At 41.7% G+C, this 13,838-nt stretch overlaps 1 protein-coding gene across 2 annotated transcripts in view; it reads left to right on the top strand.

Annotated features, from left to right (window-relative positions):
• Acvr1 (activin A receptor type 1) overlaps positions 1 to 2,457 on the top strand; it is a 120,324-nt gene extending 117,867 nt beyond the window's left edge. For both annotated transcript variants that reach the window (XM_026778784.1, XM_005346430.2), the window contains exons 9-10: positions 377 to 507; positions 1,219 to 2,457. In XM_026778784.1, the coding sequence (XP_026634585.1) occupies positions 377 to 507; positions 1,219 to 1,353 (266 nt within the window). In that variant the 3' untranslated portion in view covers positions 1,354 to 2,457. The remainder of the gene's footprint in view (positions 1 to 376; positions 508 to 1,218) is intronic.
• The last annotated feature ends 11,381 nt before the right edge of the window (positions 2,458 to 13,838 follow it).

Raw genomic sequence — 13,838 nt, 5'->3', positions numbered from 1 at the left:
TGTGTGTGTGTGTGTGTGTGTGTGTGTGTGTGTGTGTGTGATGCCCGTGGAGGTCAGAAGAGGGGTAGGTTCCCTGGGAACTGAAATTACAGACGGTTGTGAGTTCTTTGTAGACAGTGTCGGAATGGTTTGTGGTCCTTGCGATTCCATGAGAGGATTTTCAGTCTTCATCTCATTCTGATTTCCTGCAGGGTATATATTTATTGCCTTTGTCTCAACTTATTTTAGGACCTGCCTGTGGCTTCCAAAGGTGCTTTGACATAGGAGAGTGGTGGCTGGGGCTTTATCCTGTCACATTATAACTCACGACAGTGACACCCGGTGGGGAGGTGTACTCTCCTGCTAACCCACACAGTTCTCGTCTTGTCGTACACAGGAATAGTGGAAGATTACAAGCCGCCATTCTATGATGTCGTTCCCAATGACCCAAGTTTTGAAGATATGAGGAAAGTTGTCTGTGTGGATCAACAGAGGCCAAACATACCCAACAGATGGTTCTCAGACCCGGTAAGCATGCTGTGTTATTAGTTTTAGATCATCCTAGCAACTGTTAGCTTCCTGACTCTTAGCATCGATTTCATGGGCACCATGTATCTACTCTTCTCCTACACAGTGTTACGTAGGATCCTGGAGCCTAATTGCATAGGTTTGAGTGGCATTGCAATTCTTGAAGAAGCCCAATCTGGCAGATGTTGCTAATGGGTGACACTCCCATGGGTGTCCATGTGTGACCAGTGTCGAAAACAAGATCACTGATTACTGTCGCTCTAAAGCTGCGGTTGCATGTGTCAATCAGAGGCAGCAATGGTGATTAACGCTTGACCATCTCTTCTTACCTGAGATTCTAAAAGCAGGCTGTACGATGCCGAGGAGCTTGATTGAATTCCTCGTTAGTAGCACATCCCAGATGATCCCTAAGATTTCACTCTCGTCACTGGGTTAGTAATATTACTTTTAGCAGCCATAAAATGCAAGGGCTCTGACTTGGCCCATGGCATTTGCTGATAAAGTATGCTGGTGGTTTTAGGAGTCCAAAAGAAGCTCATAAATGCTTCCTCGTTGGTGGCTAAGGCCTTGAGGACTTCCTTAAAGAAGATGCCTATAGCATGGCCAGCTTCTCAAGACTTACAGGTTCTTCAAAGAAATTGACACAACATTCGCCTAGTCTCTAGGCCCACCAGAGAGTGAGTCTGTGTGATGTTTCTTTCCTCTCCTCAGACATTAACTTCTCTGGCGAAGCTGATGAAAGAGTGTTGGTATCAGAACCCGTCGGCGAGGCTCACAGCTCTTCGCATCAAAAAGACTTTGACCAAAATCGATAATTCCCTAGACAAATTAAAAACTGACTGTTGACATTTTCACGGTGTCAAGAAGGAAGAGTCAACACTGTCATTGTCCAGCTGGGACCTAACGCTGGCCTGACCAGTTGTCAGAACAGAACCCATCGGTCTCCCTCCCAAAGTGGCTGCTTTAACAAAAGCAGATGTCTCTCCCAAGCCATGTTCCGGGGAGACACTAAAACCACCCTAACCTCGCTCAAAAAAAAAAACTGTGACCTGGGCATTTGGTGAACTGTTCCCACCACAGAGACTAATGGTGGGCGGATACGGTTGCAAAGGGAGGGCACTGGAGGAACAAGGAGAGATCCTACAAGAGGTCTGGGCATTAAGACAGTGGCTTTGCATATCTTTCACGGGTCTCCTAGACACTCCCCACGGGAAACTCAAGGAGGTGGTGAATTCTTAATCAGCAATATTGGCTGCACTACTCTTCTTTGTTGCACTAGGAATTCTGTGCATTCCTTACTTGCACTGTTACCCTTAATTTTAAAGACCCAACTTGCCAAAAACATCGGCTGCGTACTCCACTGGTCTGTCTTTGGATAATAGGAATTCAATTTGGCAAAACAAAACAAAACAAAAATGTAATGTTAGACTCTGCTGCATTTTACACACGTGCTGATGTTTACAACAATGCGAACATTAGGAATTGTTTATACACAACTTTGCAAATTATTTATTACTTGTGCACCTAGCAGTTTTTACAAAACTGCTTCATGCATACGTTAAAGCTTATTTTTATGTGGTCTTATGATTTTATTACCGAAATGTTTTTAACACTAGACTCTGAAATGGACATTTTTTTCTTTTATTATCAGTTAAATTCACATTTTAAGTGCTTCACGTTTTTTTTTTATGTGTGTAGACTGTAACTTTCTTTTCAGTTCGTATGCAGAACATATTTAGTCATTACCCATGCGACACCACCCAATATATTACTGATTTAGAAAGCAAAGATTTCAGTAGAATTTTAGTCCCAAACGCTGTGGGGGAAAAATGCATCTTCTTCGGAATTATCCATTATGTGCATTTAAACTCTGCCAGAAAAAAAATAACTATTTTGTTTTAATCTACTTTTTGTATTTAGTAGTTATTTGTATAAATTAAATAAACTGTTTTCAAGTCAAATGGTGAGTTTTTTTTTTAAATGTATAACGAAAGATCTGTGAAGTCTAATGTGTTTTAATGTGAAAATTGAATTTTTGTTTTTCAAGGGGATTAAGGAGTCTGGGGACATAAAGGGTTAGCTCACAGTTTGAATTTGAGGTCCCCACAATTCTTTTACAACTGGATTCTTTTCCTCAGTCTCCCTGGTTTAAAGTGTATGAACAGACCTCTCTGCATGTCCCTCCACCCTGGGCTGTGATTCTGAACTGGAGGATGGCTATTGTGTAGTGCAGGGTCCCAGTGGATCCAGAGCCTTATACACCACAGTGCCTGCAAGTGTGTCTACAACAGAATCGAAGGTAGGATTTACAGAAACCCCCAAAGAGGGTGTGGACTCCTGAAGGTCCTCTGTAAGTGGTTCGTGCCTTTGATAACATACATAGAGTAGAATCACATTCGACTTGCTTTGGGTGAAAATGGACATTTTATTTCAGGTTACACACTGCGTAGAATTTACTATCTTAATAAACTTAGCACACGCAGGTCGGAGGCATGAAGCACATCCATGGTTATGTCATCATTTCCCCTGTATCCATTTCCTCTGTATCTATCGGATGCTAGGCTTCCTCATTCTCCTCCTCATCGACCCCAACAGCATCATGCGGCTTTCCCTCCCCATGCGTTTGACCACGCCCATCATGTTCTTCTTGTCAGTGGGATCTTGCAGTCTTTGTTCTTAAGTGAAAATAGACTTACTTTACACAGAGATGTCAAGTTTTATTCATGGTGTAGCATATGTCTGAGCTTCCTTTTCTCTCGCTGAATAATATTCCATACGTGCACATACAGCCTCTTGATTGTCTGCACATCTATTGGTGAACCTCCCGATCTTGAGCTGCTGAGCAGCTGAAGGAATGCTACCGTGAATACCAGTAGACATGCGTGTCTTTGAGTTCCTGCTTCCAATTCTTTTGCCCGTATACTCAGAAATTAAATAGAATCACTTCTTTTTTTTTTTTTTTTAAGATTTTGACTACTTAAAAAAAGGATGCAGTTTAATGAATTTAAATAAATGGTGATGAGCTGTTGGCATCCACGGACGCAGAGCCCCACTGAGCAGCAGAAGGCTGTCAGTTCAAGGAAGGCACATTCCTGCTTGCGTCTTGTTCCTCAGCCATGAAGCTGCTCTCCTGACCATCAGCATCATATGCTACCTTCAGTTGTTTTGAACATATTACCAGTAGAAACATACCGCATGCGTATGGGAATGAGTGGGGTCACCGGGACTGGTGTCTGGTGAATAGAGGCTACTGATCTGTAACAGGGCTCTTCGGGGTGTATTCCCATCAGGGTTCTGATTCTTGTACGTCTTCACCAATTCCTTGGAATTTTCTTTTCCACCTCAGTCTTTCTGGTGGGTGTTGTACACGCATTTCAGGAAAATGAAGAAACAAAGGGGGAGAGAATGATTAAATGATGGTTTAAATGGCTCTTGTCATCCTCCTGGAGCAGAAAAGGTCTCAGTTCACACCGGCTAAGCGTGAGTTGTGGATGTACATCACCGACATTGCAGCCTGGACTTGGTTGATGATCAATAGTGATGTCATTTCATACCCACCCACTAAGCCTGGCTGCTTCTGATCTAGTTTTGTAGACCAGTATGTTATATTCCAGTTTCAGAATGGCCTTTTTGGGGGAGTAATTTTGACCCCATCTGATTTCCCTCTTAGTGATTTTGAATTTTCTTTTAAAAACCATGTTTTTAAAACGACATCTATGTGTCTGTCTTCGCATCTATATATGCATCTATCTTCTGTTTGTCTGCCTGTCATATTTGCTTTAGGGGTATGCATGTGGCACCGTGCGCACATGTAGCTCAGAGGACAATCTAGGTATCATTTCTCTCCTGCTGTGTGGTACTCAGAGATGAAACTCCTGTTGCCAGTCTAGGTGGCAGGCACCTTTGCTTTCTGAGCCAATCCACTGACCCTGAATTTGAATTTTAACCTCAAGATTAAAAAAAAAAATAGGATTTTATTTTTTTTTAAATTTTACCTCTAAGGGTGTTTTCTCTGCTTGTATGTCTGTACCACATGCATGTGGTGATGGTGGAGACCAGGAGAGGATGTCGAATCCCCTGGGAGTTGGGGTTTCAAAGAGTTGAGAGTCACCATGTGGGTGCTGAGATTGAAACCCAGGGCATCTGGAAGAGCAGCCAGTGCCCTTAGCCATCTGATCAGCCTGTGATTTGTATTTGGGTGCTGACCCATCGATGCATGAGGTGAGAAGAAGCCTAGCCGCCCTCTGAGAAAGCAGGTCAGTGTGGGTTCTCCTCCATGTCCTCCACGGAGGTTCTAAGAGGTCTGATGCTGAACCAGGACTGAATATTTAATTCTAAGGTCAGAGCTGACCCTCTAGCTACACGTCAGTCCTCCAAGGTGACTTCTGTCTTCACTGGCATTGGGCTAGCTGCAAAGTTCTGGGGGTGAGAACACATTTGTTTTCCTCGGTCTTTCAAAACAGGCCCCTTGATTGTTATATCAAGGAGACTTTTTTTTTTAATTGTGGGTGTATGGGTGCACTGTATGGATGGCCATGTGTCACCATGAGCTTGTGGAGGTCTGAGGACAACCTATGGGAGTCAGTTCTCTCTTACCATGTGACTCGTAGGCATGAACTCGAACTCGGGTGTTAGACTTGGTGGGCAAGCCCCTCTGTCTGAGTGCTTGTTTTATTTCACAAGATCGGTAAGAAAACACAGGTGGATTGTTGCCATATTGTCTTCCATGGGCATTGGACCTGATTAGAAGATACTGTTGTTTAGCCCTTTTATATGCCAGTGTGTGAAGTTTGGATGTATTTAAGTCCACCTGCTTAGCTTTGACATGAGAGGTAACTAGAGGAAGCGTGCAGGGCAGGAGAAAGCCTGGATGGCTAATAGTCTGCATTTCGTGTAGTCAGCGGCCCCCAGCCCCACTTCATAGTGGCAATCATTTCCAAAATGCCACTGTTTCTTGATCCACTCTGCAGTCTTATTATTTGCAGAAGTAGCCTTCTGTGTTCCTCACTATATACTGCCAAGAAGCCGAGGCAACAGTATAGGTTTTATAGTCCCAATTGATAGGTTGGAAAACTGAGGCTAGCTGGGCAGTGGTGGTACACACCTTTAATCCCAGCACTTGGGAGTTAGAGGCAGGCAGATCTCTGTGAGTTCGAGGCTCCAAAGCAACAGAGAAACCCTGTCTCAAAAAACCAAACCAAACAACAACAATAAAACCCTAAGACTGTAACCTGATTATTCAACTAATTAGTACTAGAATCAAGATTAGATTCTTAAAGCCAGAGCAATCTCAGTTACCTGTGACTCCCCCTCAGCTTCATCCTCACCTCCCAGTTTCCATCCCTCCTTCCCTCGTGGTAGGACCGAGAAAGAATCACTTGTGTGGTCTTATCTCTGTATGTGTTTATATTCCATAGAAAAAGCAAATGAACCTCTTGGATGTACTGTTCATTTTATTTGTAGATTGTTAGTATCTCCACTATGGGTCTGGTTTTCTTTCCTCTCACCTCTATCCATAATAATTTTCATACATAAACTGGAGATCCCCTGAAGGACTCCTAGTTCCTATGTCTGTACACTGTTGAGTACTTTGCCCTCAAAAATCCACCCCCAAGGGTTCTCATGTCATAGCCTACCCTTGTCAAGGGTCCCGGACACAGTATTTCAAAACCTAAGTAATCTACATGACCGACCATGCAGTACCATCCTGCTCTATGTACAGTTCATCTCGAAGTGCCCACTGTGTGTCTCTCCTGAGTCCTTGCTACACTCCAGCAGAGAGTTAAGGTCTCCTTAACTGGGTGTGTGGTCCTTTGTGCTCAGCTGAGCCAATATGCCTCACAGACACACACACATACTAGCAGGGAGTTGCGCTATATTTTTATCTGCTATTTGGAGATCCTCGGGCTAATGGAGGTTATGATTCTGCTTACCATTGTTTACTTTCAACACTTTAAGAAATAAATAAATAAATTAAAATCTACCTGCCAGTTGTAAAAAAGAAATTCCTGGAGAAAAATCTCTCTCCAGCTATATATATAAAATATTCCACATGATTATCTCTGAGGAGTGGCGTTCTGACTTATTTTTTTCCTATTTCTTTTTTAGTATACATGTGCATATCTGTGCATGTGGGTCTGTGTGGGGGTGACCACAGTTAATGTCAGGTGCCTTTCTCGGTCTCTCTCCACTTTAGTTTTTGAGGCAGGGTCTCTCACAGCCTAGTGCTCATCAATTAGGGGGACTGGCCAGTAAGCGCCAGGCATTCGCCTGTATATGGCCCTGCTCCAACACCAGGCTTATCAACACAAACCAGCTTTCATGAGGGTGCTGGGGATCAAAACTCAGTTCCTCATGCTTGCATGGTGAGCACTTTACCCTCTAAGCCATCTCCCTAGGTATCTTTAAAAATGAGAAACTTCTTTGGAATGTAAAAGATAAAGCAGTTTTGTTCTGGTTTGGGAGGTCAGGCCAGTCTGGTAATTACCAACTGACTTGGCGGGCGGCTGATAATTACTTTTGTCAATTTACAATTTTAATACTTTCTAAGTTACTGTCTAAAAAGGCAGCTAGCTCTGCAGTTACAATAGCAAGTGTATTGTATTGATCTTTCTCAGTCTCCCTCTCCTGTGGCCACCCCTTTTGCTTTTTAAAGTCTTTGCCTGTGCTTTGAAATAGCACAATTATCTTTCTATTTCTTGTTTTTGTGTTTGGTTCCAGACAATATTTATTCCCTACTATTCAAGAAGAGAATGTATCTTGTACCAGCTTTTTCTCGCCCTCATTTTGTATGTGTTTATACCTCTTTCCTCTTTGTATTCATTCATTGACTTAATACATATTTATCGAGTGTTCAGTATGTGCCTAGTTGATTGCCATGAAAGTAAGTGTGTGTGTGTGTGTGTGTTGTGTTGTAATCAGTGAACTAGCAGACAGAAACCTGTTTTCATTCAGAGAGTATTTAGAGTATTTTGGGTGAATTCAGTGCCCATTACTTGGTTTTGTTACTAATCATGTTATCCACCAATAATTCCATTTCTCTCCCTGTACCGAGTTTGCTTTCCCTAAAGTAAATGGTGCATGTGTGTGTGTGTGTGTGCGCGCGCGTGTGCATGTGTGCACTTGAACCCTGAGATTCGAACCTAGAACCCCATACATGTTAGTCAAGCACTCTATTGCGAAGCCACAGCCCCAGATCTGGACTGATTTCTTCTCTCTTCTCATTAATGAATTTTTGGTATACAGTCATTCACTCCTCTCTACCCATCCACGCAAGTCAACCTTTTGCTTCCCTGGAAGTTTGGAATTCTCTTTCAGCATGCTCCAGGCTACACAGGTTGCTGTGCACATCCATTATTGCTCTCATCCCGGGTCTCCCTTTTTAACCACTTGTTAAATTCCCTGGCCCTTTCTTGTATAGGAACCTTGGATACCAATACCTTCTTTATCATTTATTTATTTTGCTAAAATGTATCATCCAGTGATTTCCTAGAAAGAATATGTGGGGAGTGAAGTATTTTAGAACTTTTAGAACTGGGAATCTCTTTGTTCTACATGCATACCTGATTAAGAGTTCAGGACTATAGCACTCCAGGTTAGACCTTCAGACTTTGGGGGTAAGAATATACTTTATCATCCTACTTTGTCTGTTGATGCTGAGAAGTTTTGTGTCATCTGAGTATAAATTCTTTACATTGTTTTTCTCAGTGGAGTTTGTAAAGATTTTTTTTTTTGTCTCTATGGTATTTCTATCGTAAGTTCTTATTATTTAGATTTTGGGCCTTCTTAGCTGGTCTTCTGACTTAAAAACATTCTTTTGTGCTCCTTTCCAGATCTGTGCCTGCAATATGACATTAAGAACATTGAGTCCAAGAACAGATGCCCTGGTGAGGAGCCAGTTTAGGACAAGTCACTTCCTCTTGCTCTAGTTTTTCCTGCTAAGTGGGCATGTTTCATTATGACGATTAAAGAAACCAGTACTTACTGTTTCCTCGGTCACACTTTCCAACATTTGTGTCGCATTTCCCATTTCTCAGCAGTATACTGTGCATTCAGAACGTGGGAAGCGCCTTAAAAGTCAATCCAAGCATAAAAATACGTAGTATGCCTCATCAAGTAGGGCCCTTGTTGGGTTAGTCAGAACTAGTCTAAGCGTGGTAAACTTGTGCTATCCTTGAGTCTTTCCAAGGTCCCTGTGTTCTGTCTGTTCTGATGTGATGCACCGAGAAAAGGGGCTCATCTGGATAAGTCCCTGTTGTCCAGAGGAAACTGGGGAAATCTTTCAGGCTCTCAGTAGTAATTTTATACTTGAACAGAGGCGTTCTTTGCATTGTATCAGTCAATATTTTCACCTGGCATCCTCTCCTTTTAGCCTTTCCCGTTTGTTATAGTGTGAATTTCTGGTAATAAATTTCTTCAGCTTTTGCATATCTGGAGAAGTCTCTGCTTCTCAGAGCTCCCAGGTCTCAGTTGGCAATTTTTAGGATTTTTAAGACGCCACTCTACAATTTTCCTATTTGTATTATTCCCATGTGAGAGAGAGCTCACTGTCATTTTCTCCTCCTTGATCTGTGGGTAATGTGCCTTTCATTCCTTAAAAAACCCCATTGTAATACATTATTTAGGCTGCTGAAGTCCCACAGATCGTTGGTGGATACCATGTTTCTTTTCTTCTGTGTTTTATTTTGGAAGGTTTCTATTCTGGGGTCTTCAGAGTCGCTAATCTTTTCTATAAGACTTAGTATATTATTAAACCCTTAAACTCATTTTTTCATCTCGCATGTTGAAAATTTTTAATTTGTATAGCTCAATGTAAACATTTTGAAAAATATCTTTGTCTTTAGTTACAGTGATTGGCAATAGTGAACATAGTTAGGATAACTGCTTTAATGTTCTTCCATTCTGATCATTACATATGTGTCAGTTATGGATCAATTTCAGTCCATTTTTCTTCTCATTAGAGGTCATAGTTCCTTTACTCTCCATAAATCTGGTAGTTTTTGTTTTTTTATTAGATTCCGGACATTGCGAAATTTACCTTTCGGGCTTTCAGATATTTTTGTGTTCCTGTAAATATCCTTTAATGTTGTTCTAGGATACAGTCACTTGGAAATAGTTTATTCCTTATGGTTCTTGGTTTTCATAGTTTTAGGTGGGGCTGGCACAGGCACAGCCTCAGCCTTGTTAATCTTCACTACTAAGTAAGGGTTCTCCTATGCACTTTACAAACAAAATTTTTTCAAAATTTTGCTCTATTCTTTCTCCATCTTCAGATGGTTTCTTCACAGGCTTTTGTTTTCTGAAGCTACTGTTCAAAAACACTTCTACTATTTTATGTGGCTTGAAGAATTTTTATTGCTAGGTGATTTTCAGATCCCAAGTTGATACATTAAGGCAGTGGTTCTCAAATTGTGGTATTTATATCAGTGACAAAGACACAAACTGGAAATTTGTTATGCATAGAGTTCACCAGTATAGACCTCAGACCTATAGAATTAGACATTCTGGGAGGGGGGGGAATACAATAAAGAACCAGTAAACTCTGCTTTTAATAATCCCCCAAAGTAAATCCAATAAATGCTAATTTTTGAAAACCTAATCCCTTAGAACCCACAGATTGAGAATATAGAAGGAGTGATGATGTGGGATTCTCCTCTGGATACTGTGAATGTGTTTTATTACCATTGGTTAATAAAGAAGGTGCTTTGCAGAGCAAAATATAGCTAGGTGGGAAAACTAAACTGAATGCTGGGAGAAAGAAGGTGGAGCCTCGTGGTAAATTATAAAATAATAGAAATGGTTTTAAGATGTAAGAGTTAGTTAATAAGAAGCCTGAGCTAAAAAACTAAAGCGTATGTAATTAATATTAAGTTTCAGAGTGGTTCTTTCATAAGTGGCTCTGGGAACAGGCGGGAGGAATAAAACTGGTCCAGAGAGACCACCAGGATGGAGAATTCTTCTAGCTACAGAGGAATCTAAGAAAATATTGCAGGTGTCTTTGAATCTTCCTAAGCAGGCATCTACTAATCTCACTTGATGTAGGTTAACCTAATCCAATGAAGATGAGCTACTCAAGATGAAGGCCATATAGGGAATCATTTCTGCTTTTCCTCTGGAACCCATCATAGTTGGGAAAATTCACTACATATCCATTCTTCCCTTAGAGTGGTAAGAGTTTGGGAGTTGAGACTAAGCTGGGAGCTGGCAGTAACTAATCTTAATGTGTATGAGATCATGTCCCCAGCTTTTGGGATCTCTTGGTCCCTGGTGCGTGTCTGGTAAACAAGCTATTGGCTCCAGAGGGGGCACTTGGCAATATCAAAAAAAGGAAAGGAGTTCCATGTCGTAGGGCAGCATGCATCAGAGGAGAGTTGCAACAGCATTGGGCAAATGCATTTCTTTTGAGAAAAATACCCTTTCAACAGCAGTGGGTCAGGCTCCCCAAAGGGCGGATTTGTCCAAAAGGAGTCAATCTGGCTCTCTGCTTTGTTTCCCTTGACAACACAATGGCCAACCTCTTCTGTCTGCTCCTCAGCTATAGGACACAAAAAAGGAGACTGAAATTGTTGCTTGCCATGTTTCTTTAAGTAGATTTTCTTACCACAGTCCAAATTCAGGCAAATTTAAGTAATTGGTCTCTTCCTGAATACGTTCCAATTTCAAAAAGCATATAGATCAGTAGTCTGAGAAATCCATTCAGTAGTACAAATCTGCACTGCAGTTTGTTGATGATCTGAGTCAAGCAGGTGCTATCAAAACACATGTAACTGAATTTTTTTTAAAAGATGATTTTGTATTGGCGAGACAGCAGATAGACTTAGTATCTGGTGGAACATTATTAATACAGCTGAATACTGGCACATTCTTACAATTTTTCCAAGGTTGTGAGTACTCAGGATAGTTTAAGTAGGTACCATGTCTTGGTCTATATATCTCTTCATTGGCCCAGCTGAAGTGGGCCACAAAGCTCTTCTTTTAGTACCATTTGCTGCTAATTTACTCCAGAGTCAAGCCTGTAGTTAAGTGCTAAGAAATACCAGACAAGAAGTTTTTCAAAGACAAACATGCCAAGATGTAGTGTGCCCTCCGCATTTTAGGAGTCTTGGGACAGGACCCTCACCCATCCACATCCAGGGGCACACAGTCTCTTGCATCTCAGCATAGTCAGTGCGCTCATGATGGTCCCTGTAACCGAACCTGCCTTGGACGTCTTTCTCCACTTTCCCTCATCTTACCACCATTAATACCAAGTTCCTCAGAGTGAGAAAAAGTCATTCTGGTCCATTTCAAAAGTCGTTTGCTCTACGCTAACACTTTTAAGAGCTTAACACTAACTCATTTAGTTCTTTGATAGAGTCATTTCTGATCCCACTTGCAGATAAGAGGGTTGAGATGCTGAGACCGGGAGTCCCTGTATCCTTACCTCTATGGCAGTCTCTGGCTTCGAAGCTTTGTACTGCGTTTGTATTCCCATGACACGGCTGGGTTTATAGTTCCCACACTGCTTGCCCAGCAGAAAGTTCTTCCTACCTGTTGTGAGCCTTTTTGCCCTTGGGCTGTTTTTTCCCCTCTGCTGCTTTTTTCTTCTAGAATGTGAGTTTCTTCATAGCAGGCATCATTTCACACACTCCTGATAGTTAATAAATAGTGGTTGTTTCCCCCAGCCCCCTGCCTTCATAGTACTAGCAGAATGGTAATGTCATAAATGTGGTCTACCGCGGACCTCCTTCCTAGGGTTTCTTCCGTTCAGCCATGTTTTTTTTTTTTTTTTTTGTCATTGTTCGGGTTATTTTTGGAGCTGGGAATCAAACCCAGAGTCTTGCACAGAGTTGGAAAGTGTCTTACTATTCTCACCCCAAAGCACCAGGCTTTTCCAACTAGAGAGGCAGAGAGTATCTTAAGGCCTTGGTCTGGACACACACAAATACATTCTAGGTTACTGAAGATTGTTGACCCAGATTTGGAAAATATTCCTGTTTTTCAAACCATGTGAGGATTCCGGGTTGCTGTGTAAAACGGACCAAACCTTAAAACACTGTGCATACCCCAGATAACCTGAAGTTGAGAATTCCTATATGAATTTTGCATGGTTTGCTTTAGAGGGAATTGAGTAAATTTTTAAATTTTGCATGGTTTGTTGAACATCCAGAAACACACAGATTACATATGAATACTCAGAAGATAGTAGTTGGGGTGGCATCCAGAAAGAGGCCCAATCGAGTGAAGTTTAAGTAAAGGTTTCAAAAGGAGGTGACAGGTGAGAAGAGATGGCAACATTGAAAACGAACAGCTCCAAAGGGAAGATGTTAACCAAAATTCTTGGCACTATCCAAAGATGCCTCTTGTTAAAGTTGCTCTCCCATGAAAATGGCAGTTCCTAAGATAGATCTAAGGGGTTGGGTGGCTTTGTCATCACGGCATCAAAATGACAGGTGGTAACATCATCAGTTCGGAGTGTGATAAATGCCTTGAGAGCTTTTTGGAGAATCTGCTGAGTCACGGAAGTGTTTTCTAGAGACTCCTTCTGCCGGCAGTCACACCCATAATCTCTATTAATGTTTGCCGTGAGCCATAATATCACACACAGTCTGAAAGAAAAGGAAGACTTTAGAAATCACACACACACACGCATGCACACACACACAAGAGGCTGGCACTATTTCAGGAACATGGGTAGCAATTATTGACTTGCTGACCATCTCTTCAAGTCATAACTAAAGCAGTTGCAGGCAATTTTTGCCGAGAAATAAATAGTGGAGGAAAAACCGAGAGGTCTACCTTTCCAGAAATGTTTGACTGACTTGAGAAGAAAACAGCCAGCTCCAAGGCGACACACTGAAGAAGTTGCAAAATGAGAAGAGGAGAGAAACTGGAGAAGTGAGCAAGCAGGCTGACATTTGACGGAGAGTCGTTGCCAATGTCTCCCCACACAGGAAGACTTACTGTTCACTTCACATTGTTCACACTGCAAAATGTAAAGAAGGACTTCTCCCCTCGCATTTTAATATTCGACAGGATAGGAGCTGTGCTCACTTCTACTAGTTATAAAGCCTTGAGGTGACCATGGAGTGTTAGTGTCAGGGTGTATTCCCAACTTTGATCATAACCCTTAAGGGCGGGGACATTTGATGTGGACGAACACAAAAAGGGAAAATTACAACCACATAAAAAACAGAGTGACTCCAAACTTCGGAAAAAGGGGTGTACATTCAAATAGGCAATAGCTTCAGAATGAAGCTTCAGTTACCATGTATGAGATAAACTGTAGCAATCCTGTCTGTGTCTATAGCTATTTATATAGTTAATATAAATTGTGACTGCATAGAAGACAT

This window comes from Microtus ochrogaster, chromosome 4, assembly GCF_000317375.1.
Source record: "Microtus ochrogaster isolate Prairie Vole_2 chromosome 4, MicOch1.0, whole genome shotgun sequence".
Classification (NCBI taxonomy): Eukaryota; Metazoa; Chordata; class Mammalia; order Rodentia; family Cricetidae; genus Microtus; species Microtus ochrogaster.
The sequence above is the reverse complement of the archived record's forward strand: the minus strand, read 5'-3'. Positions and strand labels throughout refer to the sequence as shown.